Source organism: Marmota flaviventris, chromosome 11, assembly GCF_047511675.1.
Source record: "Marmota flaviventris isolate mMarFla1 chromosome 11, mMarFla1.hap1, whole genome shotgun sequence".
Classification (NCBI taxonomy): Eukaryota; Metazoa; Chordata; class Mammalia; order Rodentia; family Sciuridae; genus Marmota; species Marmota flaviventris.
In genome coordinates, this window is record NC_092508.1 from 29,422,925 (window position 1) to 29,448,735 (window position 25,811).

The window sequence follows — 25,811 nt, forward strand, 5'->3', positions numbered from 1 at the left end:
GGGGCGGGCGGCCTGGCGGGCGTGGGGTGGGGTGGAGGGGCGGTGAGAAGTCAGGTGCAGCCGCGGCCCGGAAAGTTTCCTTTTAGGACCGAATTGGGGTCTGCCCTCTCTTCGGGGAGCCCTGGACCTACCGCCCGGGACCCCCGGGGGCGTGGGGAGAGCACTCGGCTATTTTGAAACTCTTTGCCAGTTCCTGTCCATTGAAGGTACTCCGCCCCTGCACCCCTGGCCCGCGCCCCACCCCACTCCCAGCGAGCCCCGTCGGGCTGCAAACTCCAGCCTGTTCCCCAAGAGCCCTTAGGCTGGGGGAAAGGCCTTCTCTTCCGGTTTGGAAAAGTTTTCAAGGGATTTTTCTTAGCGTTATTAGTTAGTGACCGTGTTTTTTAGGGGTGGGAAGGGAGGGAGATTCAGGTGGTGTTTCTTCTGGACAGTCTCTGCCCATCTCCGTATTTAGCCCTTACCCCCGCGAACTGGGTTTATTATCAGGTTTACCACCCTTTTCCTTGGTCCCGGACTCCTTTGGGTCCAAAATCCCCTTTTCTGGTCAGCTCCGGCAGAGGGAAATGTGGGGAGTAGCGAGACAGGCAGCGTGAGGGGCAGGACCAGGCAGGATTTCTGGAGCAGCCCCCAGATGCAGGAGCAGCCCTCCTATTTGGTCACTGTCCGGTAAACCAACCCCGGAATGGAACCAAGGGTCCCAGGTTCTCAGGACGCTTGGAAGCTTTCAAAACTGCGAGGAGGAGGAGGAGGGGGGAGGTGGGCAGGGCAGCTCTTGAAACAAGGTCTTCCTACAGTTTAAGATCAGTAGTTTATTTATTCTGATAACTGATTAATTTATGCACTATTCTTATATGGCACTCTGGAATCAGAGAAATGGAAGTTTTAAGGAAACTTGTTACTGCCACATCTTAGAAGGGTCTGTGGAAGAGCCCTCTGGAGTTTTTATTGTTATTATTATTATTTTTTTTTTTTTAAAATATTTTTTAGTTGTTGATGGACCTTTATTTTATTTATTTGTATGTGGTGCTGAGAATCGAACTCAGTGCCTCTTGCATGCTAGGCAAGCGCGTTACCACTGAGCCACAACCCCAGTCCCTGTTATTATTATTATTATTATTTTTCTGTTTAAACGGATTCAATTTAGTTGTTTTGGCGTCGTGAATTTCTGAGAGGTTTTTATTTTTGTTTTTTGAATGTTGTAAACTGAAGTTTCCAATTCTAGATTTCCCACTTTTCAGGGATAGGAAGTTTCCTGTGGCTACTCTTAACCTCCTTCTGGTTGTTCTTTAGAGTTGATGTTGAAATGTTAATGGTTCCTGACACCCTCCTCCCCAGCCCCCAGTGTGGGCACGTTTGGAAACGTTATTTTTCCTCTCTTGTTTGTCCCCCCCTCCCCCCCGCCCCCTCCCCCCATTTTTTTTTTTTTGGGTGAGCTTGGGGCAGTGCGTTTTTTATTGTGTCCTGCTTGGCAGCAGGTTGGATATTGCTAGCAGAGGTATTCCACGTTCTGACCACTCACACCCTACCAATAGTAAAAAGAGTAATTTGGAGAGCAATGGATATAACCCATGACTTGCTCAGAGCTGACTTCTGTCAGGCACCTGAGACTCCTTATGATTCTTAACCAAGTATGTCTTTTCCTTTGGTCTGCCTGAAGTAAAACTCATTCTCCACAGTGATAGATAACCAACCATTTAGCATTGTGCTTAAGAAAGTCTTGATATTGAAGACTGTATAGGTTTCATACCAAAATGTAAATTAGATTTAATGGTTGTTTTAACTCTGTTGATCAGTTGAAATTTCTTATTAACTTGGACATTTTCATATAAATGTGTACCAAAAATCATTACTTTTATTATAGTTTGATTTTATTTTTAAAGCATACTGGTGGGGGGAAAAAATCCTTTTATGGATTCCTTTTCCCAGAACATTTTTAAAGTTTGAAAGAAATTCTCTTGTTGCCTCATAATTTGATGTTTTTTCATATTCCTAAGCTTTCAAAAACTGTTTGAACAAATACCAAAACTTTGGTACTTTTTCCCACTTGTCCCAAATGCATATTAATTCCCTAATCTAATCACCTCATGGGCTTCTTTATTCCTGTAGGAATGGTAGGTTTGACATTTTTAAAAGTTACATTTTATTTGAAACTAATACAGACTTTCAGGGCAAATATTGGATTAGCTTTAAATTGCAAAGAGAATATGCCTTTTCACTGTTAAATGTTTTGTTTTAAAAATTGGTGTTTAATTTATAAGTATGAAGTAATCAAATTTTCTTTCCTCAGATTTTATAAACCCATTTGTCTATTCCATCCCAAATGTTTTTTTTTTCCCCCAGCTAATCATGTTTGCTGCTATTTTTAGAAGAATGAAGATTTTAGTTTAGATGGATTTTAAAAGTTCTGAGTACTCAAAACTTAAAATGTCATTTCAGAAAATTGCTGATCCATTCATTTTTACCTGAGATGCTTTCCCAGGGCCAGCAGCTCTCACTACCCAGGTTTGGACCAGTGGTTATAGATAACAAAAGGCTATTTATATCTGAATACAGCTAAAGAGCAATATTCCCAGACATGAAACCCCCCAACCCCCATACCTGGTAACTTGTAAAAAGGTAGGATAATAGAGGAGGCTGTCTTGGAAGCTAGAATTATCTCCAGAACAGATACTCCTGTGTAAATACAATGGAGTCACATTGAAGTCCACTTAACTTATGCTAATACAATTGTGTTTGGCAAAACATACAGCACATAGTCTCCTTCCCATTATATCAGGTGTGAGTTTGTCGCAGAGGCCCTGACTATAAAAGTTGATTTTAGACAATGCTCTGGATCTTTTGAGATACTTGGTTTAAAAAAAAAAAAAAAAAGTAAAAATTTTAGGTTTCTTTTTTTTCCCCCTCCTTGCACTTAAGGTGATAAGACTACTTTTTTTTTGCGGGGGGAGGGGGTGCTGGGGATCGAACCCAGGGCCTTGTGCATAAAAGGCAAGCACTCTACCAACTGAGCTATATGCCCAGCCTGACTACTTGGTTTTTATTCCTTCAAAAAATATGATCTGTTGTTGTTGTTTTGGTACCAGGGATTGAACCCAGGAGTGCATAACCACTCAGCCATATCCCTAGCCCATTTTATTTTTGAGATGGGGCCTCACTAAGTTGCTGAGGCTGGCTTTGAACTTTTGATCCTCTTGTCATTGGGATTACAGGTGTGTGCCACCGCGCCCAGCTTGTGATTTGTTTTTTTTTTTTTTTTTTTAAATATTTATTTATTTATTTTAGTTTTTGGCGGACACAACTTCTTTGTTTGTATGTGGTGCTGAGGATCGAACCCGGGCCGCACGCATGCCAGGAGAGCGTGCTACCGCTTGAGCCACATCCCCAGCCCTTGTGATTTGTTTTTAAGACTGGTTTTGGGGGAAATTTTATTGTATCATGGCATCTTGTAGTCTGACATGTTTGAACTGGGCTTTTGGGTTCTGATCCCAGGTCTTTCACTGGGCAGGTTACTTAATCTTTGGTTTCTTTAACTGGAAATGGAAATAAATTTATTTGACTTAAGCAGTAAGTGAGATAGCCATGTGCTTGGCCCCAGAATAGTTACTGATGGAAGATTGATCCCCCTAGCCCACTTTACCTTTCTGGTAGCACCATCTAAATACTAATACTATTTATTTTATTTGTTTACTTATTTTCTGTAATTAAAAATAATACATTCTTATTCTGTGTTTGGAGAATTACTATTCATCCCACTCAGGGGATAACCATTGTTGTTATTTTTTTTGAGTACTGGGATCACACTCAGGGACATGTGTGGGCAAGTGCTCTTACCACTAAGCTACATCTGCAGCCCATCTACTGTTAACATTTTAAGTGTGTTTTCTTTCTTTTGAGTATATGCATGTATATGGCATCCACATAAGCATAGGCTGTTAAACGTAACAGTAATTGTGAGGTTTTGTGTTGGTTAGAAGAATGGACTCTAGAGTCACATTGGTCTTGAATCCTAGCTGTGTGAAATTGGGTAATTAAAATTACTATCTCAGTTTCTTCATCCACGAAACGGGGCAATATAGTGTTTACTTCATAGGGTTGATGTAAAAAATTAAATGAGGATTTACACATCAGTCCTTTAAAATAGTTCCTAGTGGATAAACTTCATGTAATACTTTCCTCTAAAGATTTTTTATATTCTTGTGTGAATTTTTAATGAGTTTTGACTCAATATATGTTAATAATACTAATAAGTATTTGACTACAGAAAGAATATTATAGTTAATTTCTTGGGCCAAGTACATATTCTTGTGCCAGTAAAAAATTGTGCAGTATACACATGGACAGTTCCAGCAGCTTGCAGTCAGCCTAGCCTCTGCTACCCAATTCTTTCTAGTTGGCAAATGTAAAGGAGTGATAAATGTACCCACTGGTAAAGGAGGAGGTAGGTTTGTTTGACTCTTGGCCTCCTGGAAGATTTGAAGTGACCTGCATGGCCTTGAAGGCCTGAGTACTGTTGGGGGCCTTGGTGGGCTCACTTTAAAGTGTGTTGCCTGAAGAGATGACAGGAATTGTTGAAGTCACTGGTGGTTCATTCATCTACCAGATTAGCTTCCTTGTGGTAGCTCTGCCCTTGAGGAGTTTTTAGTCTACTTGGGAAGAAAACTAAGCCAGTATTGAGGAAACCTATTTTTCTCCTCTGGCCTGGGGGCAGGCCTTAAAGTGAGAGGGCTTTGCAGAGATTTCTTTTCTAAGGGAATGGGAGGAGTTAGGTATTCAAGGAGGTAGGACCTGCTGGTATGAATAAATGCCTAGGGACAAAGGAGCATTCTGTGTTGCAAATTGTGGTTCTGTGTGGCCCTGGAGTAGGGGGAGTGGGGGAGTAAACGGGGAGAGGAGGGGTCAGCCTGGCCAGGACTTCAGGAGTTTGTATGTTACACAAAGAAGTTCAGATTTCTTATAAATTTGTAAGCTGACCCCAAAGGCCTTTGACCAAAGAAGTGATTTACAATCTAGAGGATTCAGGTTGTATAAAGAGTGGCATAGAGGAGAGCATGATTGGAATTAGAACAGTGAGGCAGCTACTGAGAAGAGAGTGAAGCTGGCCTGAATTAAGGTAGCAGAGAGATGGAGAGGAGGTGGCAGAAGGTAAGTGGGTTCCAGAGGTTGGCCACATGTGAATGTGGGCATCATCTTCATAGATGCTGAAAAGGTAGAAACAGATCAGAAGTAGATTGGTGTGGTCACTGGTTCTTGAGGAAAGGAAAATGCACTTGGACAGTTTTATACATTTGGTTGGAAACCTGGGTAGTAACCTCTAGTCTTGGTAGATATGGAGTAAAGTGATAATAAAAGCCTGTAGGGATGTTTTCTTTGATTTAGACTTTTTATGTTTATGTGTGACTTAATTACTGCAATTTCATTGATGAGGAAGTGGATTTATAAAATTGCTGGGTAACTGTTATCCCTCTTGTATGCATACAAGTTTCAGTGAGCTGCTGACATGAAAATATTGGAAGATTTTATGGAAAAGTTTTAAGTTTTAATCTTGAAAATTTGGAAGATCTGAAAACACTAGGTCTAAATTTTTTTTTTTTTTAATTGCAACAACTTGTTGGAACTGGCTTGAGTCAGTGCCTTTGGATGAGCAAACTTCTGTAAAGGCTGCTCCTGGCCCACTCCTGTGGCCACTGTAGGCATTTCTTCTTGCACCCCTTTAAGATGAGATCAAAAGAACCTTGGGGAACTTTGGCCTGTAAGTGTGGGGCCCAGAGAAAGGAAGCCACTGACTGAGCAGCCAGGAAGGAGAGATTTTTCAAGAAAGAGAAAGTGACCAACAGTGTCATGCTGCAGAGAGGTCACATAAGCCAGAGATGGAAAAGTGTATGTGGAATTTAGTAACAAAGAGGCCATTCGTTTCAGATTCTTAGAACAAAAGAACTTTGAAGAGTATAGCTACAACTTAGTTTTTCTTCTTTCTTGTCCCTCTTGTGGGGTTTCTGCAACAATAGTGACTATGACAATGGTAGAACTCAGAAAACATTTGTTGTAAAGGATTATTGACTAGAGCTAATACATGATTAACTAAATCAAACCCTGTTCATTCTGCTGTATTTCCCATCACAAAATTATTAGTATGTAAAACAAAATTATTAGTATGTAAAGACTCTATAGAGAATATTTTTAATTTTTTGCAGTAATGAGAATTGAACCAGGGTCTGTCCATGCTAGGCAATCTCTCTGTCACTGATCTACATTCTTAGCCCTTATTATTTTTATTTTTAAATTTTGAGACATAGAAAATATTTTTATATTAGATTTCTAATATGGAATATAGGAAAGAACTCTTGGTGGATTCTGTAAGTCTAGCCCCAATAGGGTGGGAGGGCCTGAATTAGTGGAGAATTATACAGTACTATTCAGAAAACCACTAGCAGCTGGAGAGGGCATTTTAGCCCTGCAGATTCTAGATTAAAATGATAATACTAATAAGTTACTACTTACTGCTTCTAATAGTAGTTAATACTAAGTGATTACTATGTACTGGGTACCATGCTAAGCACAGTTTGTGAAATACCTAATTTAATTCTCCTGAGCAACTGAATGAGGTATATACAATTATAATCTTCCTTTTCAGATGAGAGAATTTACCAGATTTGAGCCCCATCACTGATTCCTACCAGAGCTAATGAGTGATCTCTACTGCTGCATAAGCTATCCTTACCTTTCTAATAAATCAGGTAAAGGCTATTGAAATTATTTTAATTTTAAATTCATAATGCAAGCTTATATGTACAATGCTAGAGCAGTCTTTGGCACATAGACATCTGGCAAACATTTATTTTTAAGTAATTCTAATTTAAACTTTAATTATACTGAATATTGCTTTAAGTTTTGGGCAGTAGGCAGTTTTCTCACTGATTTCTTTTTTCCTCTTTTAGTCACATGAGCTGGTGGGTTTTCATCATTCCTCAGTCAAATTTTACTCCTTTTCACATTGACATGAGAATGTTCGTTCTTTTTTTTTTTTTTAAAGTTAATATAGTTGTCTGTTTAGCTACAGTTACATTTTGTGTTCTGTCAAGTTGAATTAAAACTCAATTTAAAAAGTCTTAACATGAAGGAAAAACCTTAAGACTTTTAAGTATGAGACTCTAAGTGTGATTTTAACAATAGCTACTCCTTTTGGGATAAGTAAATAGCCTTTTCATCTTCATTAAATATTTTGGAAAGTTAACGTCTCAGGATTTTGGTTCATCCTAGTTTAAAAAAATCGTAAGATATGTTTTTAGGTTAATGCTCCTTAAAGGTGGTAGAATATAAAATTATAGGTGGCAACTAGAGAAAAATGCTGTGGCAGTGAAATGAACATGCTTCTGAAACAGGAGACTCAAAAGAACAATAATGACACACAGGGAGTCTGCATGGCGGTGACCCAGCAGTAGTCCCAAAGAGAATAGTGTTCACGTTTTGTCAAATTGTTTTGTGGTTGTTATTGGAAGACTGAAAAAGCCATTGGCTGCTTGTGCTAAAAGCTTATCTTCCTTTCTCCCTGCTAATATCTTTTTCTCTGTATTTGCAAGAAGAAAGAAACTATGAAAATGAACTGTTTTATTTTACAATTAAACTCAATATATAGTATCAAGAAGGATTTTTTGGAAAAAAGATTCTGCATCTTAACATATTTACTGTTTCTGAATTCTAGTGTACGTGGATGTATTTGCTGTGGAAATATTCTTTCTGAGACCTGAATCTCATCTATTTTCAGTAATAGTCATTTCTGCATTTTGGTAATAGATGAATGTATATGTTGTTGTTGCTTTAAAGTTCTTACTTACCTGCATTTTCTCTTTAAGGGAACATAGATCTTTTAAATTCTAAGCTAGTTGTCTCCACAGCTGAAGGTGATATCTGCTAAAGCTGTTAATAAATTTTGTCTGGTTAAGATTTTCTTCCTATTTTAAGTGATTATCATCATGTGTTAAAACTTAAAGCTGTTTTATCCCTCTTTTTATTTTTTGTTTTTTGCAGTGCTGGAGATCCAACCAGTCTCCCACAGCTAGGCAAGCACTCTACCACTGAGCCCAGAAAATGTGATAGTATTTAAATCTTAGGACCTATACATGTTTGATTATGTGGACCTTATGTATTTTATGTTTCCTTTGTTTATTATAGTGAGTATCAAGGAATGAGGTGATTGTGAACTCCAGCTGTGCAGGCTGGACAGTTGACTATTCAAAAGGAAGATGCAAAGAATGCTATAAAGTGGCCATTTTATTGGACTTTAAAAATATCAAAAGAAATGAGGAAAAATTAATCACAGCTACATATAAAAATTAAGGAGAAATTGTTTATAAGATGTTGAAATTAAATATATATATTTTTAAGTTTTTTTTTTTAATTTGGTACTGAGGATTGAACTCAGAGGCACTCAACCACTGAGCCACATCCCCAGCCCTATTTTGTATTTTATTTAGAGACAGGGTCTCACTGTCTTGCTTAGCGCCTTGCTTTTGCTGAGGCTGGCTTTGAACTCGAAATTCTCCTATCTCATCCTCCCAGAGCCTTTGGGATTACAAGTATGCGCTGCAGTGGCCAGCTTTAAATATGTTTATGAGTGCATAGAAGTATAGGTAAACTAGGCACAGTGACACATGCCTGTAATTCCAGTGACTCTGGAGGCTGAGGCAGGAGGATCCCAACTTTTAAGGCCAATCTGGGCAACTTAGCAAGACCCTGTCTCAAAATAAAAAGGGCTGGGGATATAGCTCGGTTGCACAGCATTCTGAGTTCAATTTCCAGTACCAAGAAAAAAAAGGAAGGTTGGGGTGATTAGAGAAAACTTTCACATTTTGTGGGTAAATACTAAAAGAGGGTAGTTGAATGGACTAATGAATTCTTAGAGTTGGAAAGGAGTTGAATAGGTAGACTTTTAATGAGTTTTTACATTTTCAACATTACTTTTTGAATAAATATTGAGTAGCAAATTATTATTATTTTAATATTTATTTTTTAGTTTTCGGCGGACACAACATCTTTGTTTCTATGTGGTTCTGAGGATCGAACCCGGGCCGCACGCATGCCAGGCGAGCGCGCTACCGCTTGAGCCACATCCCCAGCCCTTGAGTAGCAAATTATATGACATCTATTTGATGAAACATGTTACTTCATAAACATTCTGCGATATTAAAAACATTTTATAACTTTTAGTGTATACTGACTTTGTCATGATATCTGACTATGGCTCCTAGAAATAATTCTGTAGACAAAAGTACCGATTTAGTAGAGGATTTTTGTTTTTGGTTCTGGGCATTGAACCCAGGTGTGCTTTATCACAGAGCCACATCCCCAGCCCTTTGTATTATTTATTCACTTATTTTTTACTTTTTTTAAAAAAAATGTATGAGTTCTAATCAGTTATACATGACAGTAGAAAGGCTTTTCCATTCGTTTTATTTTGAGATAGGATCAGGCTACCTCCCAACTTGTGATCCTCCTGCCTCAGCCTCCTGAGTCGCTGGAACTACAGGCAGGCACCATTGCTTCTGGCTCAATTTACTGGTTTTTAAGAATTATTTAATGATAAGTGGGTGAATGTCGTGAACTTTGAATACATAATCTGGAATTAAGAATTACTCTTACAAAATCTCTTCATTCAACATGTACTTATTGAACATCTACTAATTTCTGGGTACCAGGGTAGACCGAGGAATATAATGATGCACAGAAAACTGTTGGTTCTTTTAGGAGTTTATTTTCTAGGACAGAAGTCAGCAGGCAAAGTAGGACTTGATGAATGTAGAAACGGGGAAATAGAGGCAGTACCTCAGAAGAGCATTTAACTAACTCATGTTTCTGGTTGAGCTTTGTGGGGTCTGTATGTGTCTTCTTAAGGATTATACCAGGGTTGACCATAGGAGGGAGCACTAAGTAGAAGATAAAGAGGGAAGAGGACCATTTATATGGGCAGATGCAACATTCTGTTTATAAGCTTGGTGAGAGTAGAGGAACCTGAGGTGTCTAGAGCTCTGAATAAAGGTTTCCCAATTATCTGCTCCCTTTCTTTCTTTCTTTTTTTTTCTTTTAAAAAATGTGTTCTTTTTAGGTATACATGACAGTAGAATGTATTTTGATGTATTATACATATATGAAGTATACCTTCTTGTGGTTTTACATGATGTGGAGTTTCATTGGTTGTGTAGTCCTATATGAACATAGAAGTTATGTTCGATTCATTCTACTCTCTTTTCTTTTCCTATCCTCCTTCCCTTCCCATCATCTAATCCAATGAACTTCTGTTCTGCTGCACCCTCCTTATTTATTGTGTGTTAGCATCCGCATATAGAGAGAACATTCGGCCTTTAGTCTTTTGGGATTGTCTTATTTCACGTAGCATATCTTATTTCACGTAGCATGATAGTCTCCAGTTCCATCCATTTACTGGCAAATGGCATAATTTCATTCTTTTTTATGGCTGAGTAATATTCTGTTGTGTATACATACCACATTTTCTTTATCTGTTGTTGAAGGGCACTAACTATTGTGAATTGAGCTGCTATAAACATTGATGTGGCCATATATATATATATATATACACATACATATATACATATGTGTATATATATATATATATATATATATATATATATATTTATTTATTTTTTCTTTCTGGCTTTAAGTCTTTGGGTATATGCCGAGGAGTGTAGCAACTGGGTCGAATGGTGGTTCCATTCCAAGTTTTCCAAGGACTTTCTTTCATTCCCTTTCTTTTTAATGTGTCTCATTTTATAGATTATAATTTTCTAAGGACAAAAAGTATGTCTTGCATTATGGCATTCACAACTATTGAGAAAATGAAAAACTTTTCCTGAGTGTCTAATAAATAAATACTTTTCGCCTTTAAAGGGAAAATGACACGAATTTAGCAAGTTCTTTAATTAAAAAAATTCAGAATTATGAGAAAGTTTGTAAGTTTTATGATTTTGATTTTACTGTTATGTTTTACAATGTAAATACATCTGGTTAGTGATGGTACAGTACTTACATCTCTTTTTCCTCTCTAAACCAACCACAAAATAATAGAAATAGAATTAGAGAAAAGAAACTCAACTCTGGAATGACTACCATAAGCTCATAATCAGAATATGTCAAAATTAGATGTCCTTAGGTGCAGAGAAAATTAAATCAAGACAAGATGCTAAGAAAGAATGATTTCCTCTTTAGAATCAGGTTGGTGAGGGGAGCAGCTTTCTCCCAAGTAGGTGACACACCCTGAGGGCAATAACTTCTTGCGTGGAATGACAAAGTAGGGCATGTATTGGGCTCCCCAAGTGGCCCAGGAGGTGGGGCAGAATTATAAACTGCAGTCCTACCATTTTTGCAAGTTCAAAATGGATGGAGCATAATGGCGCATACCTAGAATGCCAGGGATTCAAGAGGCTGAGGCAGGAGAACTGCAAGTTCCAAGCCAGCACAGGCAATTTAGCAAGATCTTCTCTCAAAAAAAGGGGTGGGGATGTAGCTCAGAGGTAGTGTCCCTGGGTTCAATCCCTAGTAATGCTCCTCCCTGTCCCCCCCCAAAAATAGGGGCAGAAATTGTTAGCAAGGAAACTCAACAGCTGCTCATGTTTATCAACTAAAAAGGAATCAAGGCTAAAGAATCATCCCTTTCAAATCTATGCCAAGTGGATACTTATGGGCTTGGGAAAGTAGTCCAGCAAGGAGTTAGAACCTCCAGAGAACAGTGATAAAAATTTTCAAAAACGAGGGGCTGGGGACGCAACTCAGTGGTAAGAACCTGCTTGGCATGCTTGACTTGCTTGGCCTTCAGTTCCACCCCCAGGACTGGGGGGGAAACTTTTTCAAAAACAGCAGAGTAGGTGAAAATTGTGATCAAGTAGTTCCAGTGGGAGGAGATGGGGTGGAGTAGTGGTGAGGCATGGCTCCTCTGAAATTAGAATTTAAAGATGAGATTTTAAAGTTCAAGAAAAATAATAACAACTGAAAGAAAAGAGATAAGAGTGAGCTGATGAAACCAGTGTACAGAATAAAGAGAAAAGCATGGTTATTTATACAAATGAATGTTAACTTTCAAAGCAATAGATAATGGAGGCAAGCTTGAGAAATTTAAGAAATCAAAAAAGAAAAAATTAAAGACTTTAGAGACAATGATAGATAAGGAATATAGTGCATCTAGCATACCAATAATTGATACCATCGAGGATGTCAACACAATAAATGAAGGAGGCTGGGCATACACTCCTATAATCGTGGCTGTTCAGAAGGTTGAGGCAGAATTGTTGAGTTCATCGCCAGGCTGGGTAATTTAGTGAGACACTGTCTTAAAATAAAAAGTGAAAAGGGATGTGGAAGTAGCTCAGTGGTATAAGTGTTTTGCTACTAAGCCACATCCCTAGCCCTTTTTATTTTGAGCCAGGATCTCACTTAAGTGCCCATGGTCTCACTAAATTGCTGAGGTTGGCCTTGGACTTGTGATCCACCTGCCTCAGCCTCCTGAGCTGCTAGGATTACACATCTGCACCACAGTACCTTGTTCAATTAAAATATTTTTAACAATAATTTTCAGCAATAATGCTGATACATACAGTTATTTGTGTGAAATCAAGAAATGTCTTCTAATGGAGAGACTATAAATCTTCCAAGAAAACAGCTATATGGTGGAATATGTAATGAATTAAAATTTACAAACAGTACAAAGAAATATAATGAATTGAGATGAAATATCTGTCATATAAGTAAACTGAAGCAAAAGTCAAACCTAATAAAAGAGTATTTAATAGTTGATAAAGCCAGGTGTGGTCCCAGCAAGGCTAGGAGGTCCCAGATTCAAGGCTAGCCCGGGGAATTTAGTGAGATCCTGTCTCAAACTAAAAAAGTAGAAAGGGCTGTGGTAGAGTGTACTGGGTTCAATCTCCAGTACAACCCCCCCCCCCCCCCCCAAATAGCCAGGAATAAGGCTGAGGGTGTAGCTCAGTGGTAGAGCATATGTCTAGCATGCATGAGATCCTGGGTTTGATCCCTAGCACTGTAAAAAATAAACAACAACAACAACAAAACAGTAAATAATACTTTAGTGAGTATTTTCGGCCTGTGGCTCTGTGATGTCTGTCACATCTGCTCAGCTTATGATAACCCCCGAAGCAGACTTGGACAGTATTTAAGTGAATGAGCATGGCTGTATTCAGTAAAATTTTATTTACAAAAACAGGCAGTGTTTCAAATTTGTCCTCTAAACCATAGGTTTTCTGATTTACGATCTTAAACAGTGTCTGAGAAAAGTTGAGAGCAAAGTATGTGCAGAGATTTAACTTGGCAAGCCACATTGAACTCAACACAGAGAATTGATTGAGTTACTTTTGTTTTTCTTTTTGCAGATCTAGGGATTGAACCCAGGGCCTTTGTGCATGCCAGGCTCTATCACTGAAGTATATCCCCAGCCCTGCTATTTCTTCCCCCCTCCCTCCCTCTTTTTCCCGTTCCCCCCCATTCCTTTCTTGTATGTTAAACATACTCTACTCCAATCCTTCCCTTCCTCCCTTCCTTATTTTTTTGTACTGGAGATTGAACTCAGAGGCACTTTACCACTGAGCCACATCCCCACCCCTTTTAATTTTTTACTAAGTTGTTTTGGGCCTTGCTGAGGCTGGCTTTGGCATCTTCCTGCCTCTGCCTCCAGAGTCGCTGGGATTACAGGTGTATGCCATCATACCCAGCTCACCATTAAAATTTTTAAGACAAAAAGATAAGGGAAAAATAGAAGTTAGATTATAGTAGGGGATTTTTGATTCAACTCTTCCAGTCCTTGATAGAACAATAATAGAGAATAGGTTATGACATAGGATATGACACATGAGGTTAATAACATCATGAATGGTGTAACAAACAACATACCATGAAAACAATTATTTTTTTTTTCACACACCCTTTAGGCCTCCAAAAAGAAATTTAGTTAATATAAGAAGCAAAGATATATGTAGATTATGATCCTATTTCTTTTCTAGAATTAAAACAGAAAAGTACAAAAATTTTCCATTTGAAAAAACCTCTTTTTTTAAGAAGAATATTTTTAGTTGTAGATGGACACAACACCTTTATTTTATTTATTTAGTTTTTTTATGTGGTGCTGGGGATCAAACTCAGTGCCTCATGCATGCTAAGCAAGCATTCTACCACTGAGCCACAACCCCAGCCCTGAAAAAGATTAACTCTTGGGTCAAAGGAAAAATAAAAAATTAAACCAAATGGTAGAATGTGCTGATAGTCAAAATTCTGTGTATTAATATCTATTTTCCTTTGAGTATAGTTAAAGCTGTACTCAAAGGAAAATTCATAGATGTAAATAGAATATTAAGCTGGAAAAGAATGAAAATTCAATCCAAGAAGTAGAATAAAATAATTGGAAGAAAGTGGAAGGATGGTATTAGCAGAGATAAAAGCAGAAATTTAGGAAGTAGATAAATGAGAGTGCTAATAACTCTTAAGATGTTTTTTATTTTTGGTAGACAGTGTTGATAAAAATATTAAGCAGATAAACTAAAGCTCATCATGAACAAAGGGAGAAAAAAATATCACATTGTATGTGAACGTACAATAGGACATGGATATTTAGAAAATTAAATGTAAAAAGTTTACTCTGCTCAACTGGATACAGATAAATTGAAAACAGAAGAGCACTATTAGGCTCAAGCAACCCAAGGAACATAGATAACTGAAATGCTTTTTACATTCTTAAAGAACAGAAAAAGAGGGATGGAGGTGTAAGCTCAGTGGTAGAGCTCTGCCTAGCTTGCGGGAGGCCCTGGGTTAGATCCCCAACACAACTTGTGTGTACACGCACATAGAAAAAAGAACATAGGAAAATAAAAAATTGTTTTGTAAATTACTTTTTACAACATTATATTGATACCAAATCTGCCAAAACACACAGAAGAAAACTATACCATTCTCAAAATACAAAAATCTTGCTGGGCATAGAGGCACTTGCTTATAATCCCAGCAATTTGGAAGACTGAGGCAAGAGGATCAAAAGTTTGAGGCCAGTCTCAGAAAACTAGTGAGTCCCTAAGCACCTTAGTGAGAATCTGTCTCAAAATAAAAAGGACTGGGGATGTGGCTCAGTGGTTAGCACCCCTGGGTTCAATCCCTGATTACCAAAAAAAAAGATAAACAAAAAGTAAAAAAAAAAATCCTAGATATTGGTGTCATTCAACAGCACATTAAAAGAATAAATAATGTTTGATAACCAAGTTGGCTTTTCTTATATTTTTCTTATATGGAGGTGTTAAACACCATAATTTTAAAAGTGTAAACAGGAAATAAGATTTCCCTAGGTGATGAAAAAATTGGTTAAATTAACCATCAACTTTTACTAAGTTGCTTTGGGCCTTGCTGATTCTGGCTTCAGCATCTTCCTGCCTCTGCCTCCAGAGTCGCTGGGATTACAGGTGTGCGCCACCATACCCAGCTCACCATTAAAATTTTTAAGACAAAAAGATAAGGAAAAATAGAAGTTAGATTATAGTAGGAGATTTTTGATTCAACTCTTCCAAATAAAACACAAACTAAGAAACTTGACAGTATTGGGGTCTTAACCCAGGGGTGCTTTACCAATGAATTACATTTCTGGTCTCCCCCCTTTTTTTTATACTAAGGATTGAACTTGGGTCACTTAACCTCTGAGCTACATCCCCCTGACTTGCTATTTTTTTATTTTGAGAGTATCTTTTTAAATTGCTGAGGGTCTTGATAATTGACAGAGGCTGGTCTCCAACTTGTGAACATCCTGCCTCAGTCTCCCAAATTGCTGGGGTTACAGGTATTTTTCACCATGCCCAGCTCAAAAACCTATTCTTAGTAAGATAGGAATTGTTGGGCTTGGGGATGTAACTCAGCTGGCAGAGTGCTTGCTGTGCATGCACAAGGCCCTGGGTTCAATCCCCAGCACCAATAAATAAACAATAGGAATTGTGGGTTGCTTTTTTTTTTTTTAATATATTTTTAGTTGTAAATGGACACAATATCTTTATTTTTATGTGGTGCTGAAGATCGAACCCAGAGCCTCACATGTGCGAGACAAGTGCTGTACCGCTGAACCACAACCGCAGCCTCTGTGGTTTACTTTTTTTCTTTTCTTTGTTTGGTGTTTGAGATTGACCCAGGGCCTAGCATGTGCTAAGCATACACTTTCCCATGGAACTACAAATATGGAATATGTGTTGTGATGTGATGCAAATTAACATTATTTCTAATGAAGCAGTTATTTAAATTTAGGAGTTAACAGTGTTGCTGCCACTGTCGTCATTATTATCATCATCATGATTATTATTTGTTGTACTGGGCATTAAACCCAGTGATGCTCTATCATTGAGCTACATCCCTGACTCTTTTATTTTTTTAGTTTGTGACAGAGTCTCACTAATTTCCTGAGGCTGGCCTCAAACTTGTAATTTTTTCTGCCTCAGCCTCCAGAGTACCTGGGATCACAGGTGTGTGACATTATGCACAGCTTTGCTATTATTGCTTAACATTTTTTCTGGTGGTTCTAGCCAATTGAGTTATGGGAGAATATATGCTTAAAAAACTGGAAAGAAAAGTGAAATCCTCAATTTTTTTTATTTTTTATTTTATTTTTATTTTTTATTTTTTTTAAAGAGAGAGGTAGAGAGAGAGAGAATTTCAACATTTATTTTTTAGTATTTGGCGGACACAACATCTCTGCTCGTACGTGGTGCTGAGAATCGAACCCGGGCCGCACGCATGCCAGGCGAGCGCGCTACCGCTTGAGCCACATTCCCAGCCCCCCTCAATTTTTTTTAAATTCTTTTTTTTTAATATCTTTATTTTTATTTTTATGTGGTGCTGAGAATCGAACCCAGTGCCTCATGCATGCCAGGCGAACGCTTTACCACTGAGCCACATCCCCAGCCCGAAATCCTCAATTTTGATTGCATAACTAGGAAATTTCATAGTAAAATGTAAGCATTGCCTTTCATATCCCTCCATTCTTGCCCTTAGACTTATGTGATTTGTAAAATATTCTTCTACATACCAACACACAGGTTTATTTCTTTTTGTAAAATTATTTTTTTAGTTGTAGATGATACAATATCTTTATTTTGTTTATTTATTTTTATGTGGTGCCAAGGATCGACCCAGGGTCTCATGATGGCCAGACAAGCGCTCTACCACAGAGCTACAATCCCAGCCCTCTTTTTCTTTCTTTTTTTTTTTTTTTCTATAAAGGTAATCAAACAGATTCTGTAAATGACTTTTTTTAAAAAAGTTTTTTATTTGTTTTAATTAGTTATACATGACAGTAGAGTGAAGCAGGAGGCATCACAATATCAGACCTTAAACTATACTACAGAGCCATAGTAACAAAAATGGCATGGTATTGGCACCAAAACAGACATGTAGACCAGTAGTACAAAATAGAAGACAAAGAGACAAACCCACATAAATACAGCTATCTCGTGCTAGACAGAGGTGCCAAAAACATTTAGTAGAGAAAAACTAGCCTATTCAATAAATAGTGCTGGGAAAATTGGAAATCCACCTGTAACAAAATGAAACTAAAACCCCATCTCTCACCCTGCACAAAACTCAAAGTGGATCAAAGACTTAGGCAACAGAAACCCTGTGCCTAATAGAAGAAAAAATAGGCCCAAATCTTCACCATGTTGGCTTAGGATTTGACTTCTTTAACAAGTCTCCTAAAGTGCAAGAAGTAAAATCAAGAATCAATAAATGGGACAGCTTCAAACTAAAAAGCTGCTTCTCAGCAAAGGAAACAATCAATAACATGAAGAGAGCCAGCAGAATGGGACAAAATCTTTACCACATGCACCTCAGATAGAGCATTAATCTCCAGGATATATAAAGAACTAGAAAACACCAAAAAACAAAACAACCCAATCAATAAATGGGCTAAGGAACTGTATATAACTTTTTAAGCTTAATTGTACCCAGGGTATTTTTTTCACTGAAGTTCATACACACTTACGTGGACTAATTTGTGAAAGACTTTGCCAGGTAGATGAGTAGTTTAAGAGAGTATAAGAATGAAAAACTGCCTGGGTTGCTTTGACATATTTCCTGTCCTAACTATTCAGACCTTTAGGAAAGCTAAATGAATTTGTAGTCCAATTCTTGCATCCCAATAAGGTGGAAAGGAAAAGCTCTAATTTTTGTTTTATATTGATGTTATTAGATTACTTAGTAATTTGAGTGATTTATTAATATTTCATGTTTTTTTAATCTATTAAAGTTATCGAAATGTTTCTTAAGGAGAATACAAATACGCTACCATTATCACTAGTAGGTGAAATTAGTAATATAAGAATTAACATTTATGGGCCGGGGTTGTGGCTTAGTAGAGCACTTGCCTATCATGCGTGAGGCACTGGATTCGATCCTTGGCACCATATAAAAATGAAAACAAATAAAATAAAGGTATTGTGTTCATCTACAACTAAAAAAATATTTTTTAAAATGTTTCTTAAAAAAGAATTAACATTTGTGAATAATAACTTAAAGTTATCCAGCGCTTACCATGTGCTAGGCATGATCCTTACTGTTACATGCTTTGTATCATTGGATCCTTAGAACAACAATGATAACATCTCCTATTATCCCTATTTTACAGATGAGAAAACTGAGATTCAGAGAGGTTAAATGATTTGTTCAAGATAACACAGTAAGTGTTAGATTTGGGGCTGGAACGACTGCATCTTCTCAAGTATTTATGTTTCTTGTTATTTGCTGGTATAAGGAATGTTTCATTCAACCTTTTTTCTTTTGTTTTTATTTTTTTAGCACTAAGGGTTGAAACCAGGGCTTTGCACATGATAAGAACATACACTTTACCACTGAGTTGCACCCTAGCTCCATGTTCAGATTCTGAATGAAAGGGTATTTCCCAAGTGTTCCTGTAGCTGGTATCTAAGCTGTTCCATCAGCTTTGGGAGGATGGGTTGGACTGCATCAGCTCTCAGAGACACTGACTTTGCAAAATAGATTTGAGTTTCATTGTTGTGGACTCTTATGGGGTTATGTAATAGCTACCCTTTTGGGGGTAGAAGGGTATAGGCAAAGACAAAGGTCTTTTGGATATAGAAAGGTAGTCAGTATTGTAAAATTCCCTTCCATTTTCTAATGGAATCTCAGAAGGGTTAAGCAATGATTATTATCCTACTTCCAGTGATTAGAAGCACAGGTGGGGTGGAGTGCTGAATGATATAAGTGTGGTTGGATGACTAGGCTTTGTGCTGAAAAAGCTTTGAGTTTAGATGTTATAGTGTGGTGGAGTATTAGAAGGAAAATAACATTTTTATAAAATTTTACTTTTTATTAGAGCATTATAATTATATGTAGTATTTGGGTTCCTTTTGACAAGATTATCCCCATTCCTCCTCCCTATTTTATATTTTATTTGCTCTATTTTTATGTTTCATAAACATTTGTTACAAATTGGCAAATATTTTGTCAACATAAGAAAAAAGGTAGGAACTGGCTGTGGCTCCATGGTAGCGTGCTTACCCAGCATATGAGAGGCACTGGGTTCGATCCTCAGCACCACATAAAAATAAATAAATAAAATAAAGATACTGTGTCTATCTACAACTAAAAATTAAAAAAAAAAAAGAAGAAGAAGAAAGAAAAAGAAAAGAAAAAATGTAGAATTTCTGAGAGAGGTTTTAGGTCTATAGTTTATTCCATTGGCCCAGTAAAGGGATTTGGTTTTCTAAAAATATAAGTACATAAACACCTGTAAAAAGACCTGTACTGGTGACAGTTCATTTGGTGGAGGAGTTCTGCTTTAAGGTATTCGCAAAACTTAACCTGAGTAAATGTTATTTAGTTCCATTTTGAGAGATAGGATAGCATATTTTATAATGTCTTTTTTTTTTTTTTTCCTATTTGACCGCATTAATGAGAGTTGGAGTATAAGGAAGAATCTATTACATTAGGAAGGGTGATAATGGCATATTTTATAACCTGGATGAACTAGCTTTGCTTATTTCTACTTGTTAATTAGGCTTTTGATGTTTTTATAGACAGTCTGCTTCATCTCGATTCAGCAGCGTTCCAAACTGTGGTATCCTTGGGGTTTTCTTAACATTGCTATGGTGCAGAAGATTTAAAATCAGGTATGGCTGTGAGGCCAAAGTTCCTCAGTAAAATTCTCAATTTAAATCTACCTTGTGATCTCTGATTTATCATTTGGGTTTCTTTTTTTGTGGTGGCCCTTTAGCTGATGTTCACAAGGAATAGAGTCACGTGATGTATGAAGGGAAACATATACACTTCTCTGAGGTTGACAATAAGCCCTTGTGCTCGTATAGCCCCAAACTGTGCAAGCAGCGGCGTCTCAACGGCTACGCTTTCTGTATCAGACACGTTCTGGAGGACAAGACTGCCCCCTTCAAGCAATGTGAATATGTGGCCAAGTACAACAGCCAGCGCTGCACCAACCCCATCCCCAAATCAGAGGATCGTAGGTAAGCAGTCAGTCCTTGATTTCAAGGGTAAACTTGCCTCCTTGTCTTCTGTCTTCTCTTTTTTCCTTTCTCCCTCTTTATGTGTGGTGAATTTAAATGTTGAGTTCTGGGGGAATCCAAGTAAACTTGGGAATACTTCTTAAAAGATTGAAATTTCTTTTAAACAGAGTAGTAAGTTTGAGGGATTATTTTAAAAATATGTGCAAGTCTTTTCTTTTTTTATTCATTTCATAGACTTTTTAAAATTATTTCCCCTGAAAATTGCTGCTTGGCTTCTTGATACTAGTTTACTTGGTTTGTGTCCTTATAAAGTATTCCTGTTTTTTCTACTTAGTTTTATCCATCTGCCTAGCGAAAGAAACTATAGGAAATAACTGTTAAAATTTATAATAATTTGGGTGTTTTTAAATATATGCATGAAAGATAGTGAAGGATATGTTAATTAAATATATGTAGTTAAATCCTAATTAAGGGTTGGGGTTGTGGCTCAGCGGTAGAGCACTCGCTTAGCCATGTAAGGCCCTGGGTTCTATCCTCAGCACCACATATAAATAAATAAAATAAAGGTATTGTGTCCAACTACAACTAAAAACTAAATATTTAAAAAAAAATCCTAATTAAAAGAGGATTTAAAATAGTATTCAAAATATTCAGAAGATTTACTTCCTAAACAGACTATTAAGTTTTGGCATTGTCTTATATGTAATTTTGACTTTTTTTGGTCAAAAAGGGTTCCAAATACATTTTGTTTACCATAATTTAGACACTTTTTGCTTTATGGGTAGGCTAAAGTGTGGAAGTTATTTTGAAAGGAGTTAAGACCCATTGTCTTTCATAGTCTTAAGAAAATTTATGCTTTCAGATATAATCTCTTCTTCATGTATCTTTGTCTTTAGTTCTCCAGAAACCATTCTTATCATTGTGGAACATGACACAGGGATGCATGCTTGTTTTCCCAAAGTTTTAGATAGTTATCTTTAGGTATAAGATTTGAAACTTTTACTTCCGTCTTAGATCATGCGTGCACACACACACCTAACACCCTCACACTCTCACCCACAATTGTATACATAAGCAAATGCTACCAGTTATACATTAGTTGAAAAAGAGAGACATGTGTTTTTTTATGTCATAGTAAATACTGTTTTTTAATTTTTTCGTGTGAAATAATTTGTGTTGGTAGAGATACGACCAAAATGAGAATATATATAATGTGATGATTTGGGAGTACCCTACTAGAATTTCTAATGAGCATTAAGGCTTCAAATAACAATACCTGAAAGTTAGAAACAGCTGCTTAGTGAGGCAAGAAATAAAATTTTAATCTCAGGTGAGAAAGGGACCTGTATATTAGGCTAAACATATCTATCTAGTGGGTTTTAGCTCACTGAAAATAATAATTTCTTACCTCTGCTCTCTTTTAACAGCCCAATTTCTAAGCTTGGAGTAATTTCTTTACTTCAAGCTCCATTGTAAACACATTTCTATAATTTTGTCTTAAATTCAGTTTATCACAGTTGCAATTGTCAGCCTTGGATTTCTTTTGGTGTTTTTTTTTTTTTTTTCCCCTATTTGAGCTAAAGCAAGTATTATCTTAATAGTTAACAGTAAGCCTGAGGAAAGAGTCCTGAATTTCTTTAAAATTTTAATTGTCTTCATCATTGTCTTCAAAGTAATTTCCTCTTTTGAGGAAAGGATAAGGGAAAGAAGTTTTGTGTTTCTATGTTAAGAGAAGCTATGCAAGATATAACAAGTTATGCTTCTTTTTTTCAAAATTGTTTTATGACCATATCAATGAAAATTATAGGATTTTTTTTGTTTCAGCACTGGGATTTTTTTTTTTTTTTTTTTTATAAAGCACTGGGGAATTGAACCCAGGGCTTTGTGCATGCTAGGCAAGTACTCTTCCACTAGGTACATCTCCAGCCCTCGGTATTTTTGTTGCTTGTCGGGTTGCCTGAAAATAAATTAAAGTGAAGTCAAAAGAGGTAATGTTATTTTTTTTTTTTTTCAGTTGTAGATGCACACAATACCTTTATTTTGTTTATTTTTTTATGTGGTGCTGAGGATCGAACCCAGTGCCTCACACATGCTAGGAAAGCACTCTAACTGAGCCACAACTCCACCCCAAAAGAGATGATATTCTTGTTACCTCAAGAAATCCAGGTTGAATTCATATATTAATATGTTTAAACTTATATATGTTTAAATATATATATGTTGATATATATATATATATATATATATATATATTTTAATAGCTTAATTAAGATGTGATTCACATACCATACAGTTCATTCATTTAAAGGGTACTAGTCAGTATTTTTTACTACGACACAAGACTACACAGCTATCATCGTAATCTAATTTTAGAACATATTTATTATCCCCAAAGAAACCCTGACTCCATTAGCAGTCATTTCCAGGTGGTGGTTCTTTTAGACTGAAAATTTGAATCTATATACTTATTTTAAATGTTGTTCATAACTAAGTTATTATAGTCTAGTTATAAAGAATTTTTCCACTTAAAAGAAGCAGAGTTTTTTATATATATATATATATATATATATATATATATATATATATATATATTTTTTTTTATACTTTTATTTTCTTTCTTTATTTTTATGTGGTGCTGAGGATCGAACCCAGGGCTTAGCACATGCTAGGCAAGCACTCTACTGCTGAACCACAACCCCAGCCCCAAGAAGCAGAGTTTTTAAGAGTCCAGACTATTTGTTGTGGGTGGTGGTGTCCCAGTATCTAGAATTAAGGGTGCTGAGAGGGAAGGCTGCCTCTGTCAATGAGCCTCATTCTAGTCAGTAGCACAGAGCAGCCTCATTTACCAGCTGGGGCTTTCCACATATAAATGAGCAGAGAAGTTTGATTTCTAAACTAAAAAACAAAAACCAAAAAAACTACATCATTGTTCCTCCCTAAAAAGCTAATAAGCCTTTTATTAATTACAGAATTGAGTTGAAAACAACAAAAAACATTTACTCTCTTAAATTATAATTATTAGTGCTTATTAATTATGCCAAATTATACAAAATTTGGTATGACATTCTTTAATATGTTTTAGTTGTTGATGAACCTTATTTTATTCATTTATTTACATGTGGTGCTGAGAATCAAACCCAATGCCTCTCACAGGTGAGGCAAGTGCTCTACCACTGAGCCACAACCCCAGCCCCTAGACGACATTCTTATACATACATATAATGTACTAAATCATGTCATTTTCCCTGTTTGCTCTTTTACCCCTTCCCGCTGGTCTCCTCCTCCTCTGTCCCCCCAATTAAATTTTTTTAGGTATATATTTTTTAATTGTAGAAGGACTCAGTACCTTTATTTTATTTATTTATTTTTATGTGGTGCTGGGCAAGTGCTTTACCACTGAGCTACAGCCCCAAACCCCTATTTAAATTTTTTTTTTTTTTTGGTACCAGGTATTGAACCCAGGGGCACTTAACCATAGAACCATACTAACCGCCCCCGTCATTTTTTTTTTTTTTTTTTTTAAGTATTTTATTTAGAGACAGGGTCTCACTGAGTTACTTAGGGCCTTGCTAAGTTGGTAAAGCTGGCTTTGAACTGGAAGTCCTCCTGCCTCAGCCTCCTGAGCCACTGGGATTACAGGCATGCATCACTGTACCTACCTGCGCCCCCTCCCTACTGTTTTAAGTTTTACTGAATTGTTTTATTGTTTTTCACTTTTTGGTTAATATAGTTTTCCTAATATTTCTTTCCTTGCTGGCTACAGCCTTTTTCTTTTCTTTTTTTTTTAATAACGAGGAGTGCATTACCACTGATCCATATCCCTAGCTCTTTTTATTTTTTATTTAGAGACAGGATCTCACTAAGTAACTGAGGCTGGCTTTGAACTTGGGATCTTCTTGCCTCCTCCCAAGTCTCTGGGATTACAGGTGTGCACTACCATGCCTGGTGCTGGCTACAGCTTTATGAATCTCTTTTATTTAAGGTATATATGGTACCTAGCACAAATCTGCTAGTTGGACTTGGAGGTATCATCTGTATGTCAAAAGAATAGGTTCCATTTTCAAATAACTTGAAGACTTCATGCTTGGTCAAAGAGGACAACCTTTGTCAAAGATACACAAGTAGCTGCAGTCCCCTGCTAGAACCTCCAAGCAAGCTCTCAGATAACTTGGAGAAACACTGCCAGATGGGTACCCATCCCTTTTGGAACTTCATAGTGCATATTATACAAAATGTTTTGAGAAAAATTTCAGAAGAAACAAGCAACAACAAAATCAATGTCTAATTTTGTTTAAGCCAGCATTTTTCAAAGTTTCTTAAGCATGGAATACTGTTTTTATGTATACTAAGTAAATATACTGAGTAAATATTCGTAAGTGAAACTGTATGAATAATGTGAGTTTAGAGGTGAAATATTCTATTGATTAAAAGCCTCCATGAGTACTTTCTCATTATGTAACAGGACTCTATCCTTTCCTAATACATATATTTTTAATTTTATGTTTTATTCTTTTAATGTCTTAAAAATGACATTTACCTTGCAAAGATAGCCTGCTCATTGTTGAAGACGAATGAGACATGAGCTTTGATTTTTAGTTCAAGTCTCAAATATGTCACTTTCCAAATGGAAAATGGTTTGGGCAAGTTCATGAAGCTTAGTTTCCTAATCTGTATGAAGTGCATTATATTCGTGCCTACTGATATTAGAGGAGATAGTCCAAGTTCTTATATTTTTTTATTGAGAAATTCATTCCACTTACAATTCCATTAACCAGTTTTTTTCTCTTATTCTGTTCTCATGTTCTTCTCTCTGTGTCTCTCTCTGTATAAAGCACACAGTGAACCCTTAAACCCTTCATATTCTTGAGAGTTATGACATAAGCATCTGGATGCTTCTCTGTGAATCTCCTAAAGTAAATACTTAAATGGTATTGGAATATATATTTTTCTCCATAAAAGAATTTTAAATGATCCTTCAGACTCTGAATGAGTTACTTTGTATGTTCTGAATAAAGAACAACAAATCATGTGATAAGCAGTGGTCTAGTTGTTATCAGGGCCCTCACTAGATGACTGACTTGCCTCTGTCTGGCCAACTCTGCTCATGTTCAGTTTGCATATTTGCCTCAGCAGAATCATGCAGACTTTGAGGAATGCTTGAGATTTGTGGAAGTTATGTATTAAATCAATGAAGGCCAAGAGTTACTATAGTCATGAAATTTTTAACCTATAGGATTCACATTGTATAATATGTAATTTTTATATTCTTCATATGTTTCATGCACATTTTCCCATATA

General features: G+C 36.7%; 1 protein-coding gene and 1 non-coding gene across 10 annotated transcripts in view; one reads left to right on the forward strand and one right to left on the reverse strand.

Moving 5' to 3' along the window:
- The window catches only part of Ino80d (INO80 complex subunit D), a 68,360-nt gene that overhangs the window by 741 nt on the left and 41,808 nt on the right, over positions 1 to 25,811 (forward strand). For 4 of the 9 annotated variants that reach the window (XM_071618868.1, XM_071618875.1, XM_071618870.1 and 1 more), the window contains exons 2-5: positions 6,632 to 6,734; positions 18,659 to 18,709; positions 20,070 to 20,162; positions 20,267 to 20,513. In XM_071618868.1, coding sequence (XP_071474969.1) covers positions 20,296 to 20,513 — 218 coding nt within the window. In that variant the 5' untranslated portion in view covers positions 6,632 to 6,734; positions 18,659 to 18,709; positions 20,070 to 20,162; positions 20,267 to 20,295. Of the gene's footprint in view, positions 1 to 72; positions 207 to 4,896; positions 5,143 to 6,631; positions 6,735 to 18,658; positions 18,710 to 18,732; positions 19,837 to 20,069; positions 20,163 to 20,266; positions 20,514 to 25,811 lie in introns of those variants that run through there. The other 5 variants (XM_027941919.2, XM_071618871.1, XM_071618872.1 and 2 more) reach the window with 5 other exon arrangements.
- Trnak-uuu (transfer RNA lysine (anticodon UUU)) lies at positions 2,947 to 3,019 on the reverse strand. Its single transcript has one exon. It is a non-coding gene; the product is annotated as a tRNA-Lys (tRNA).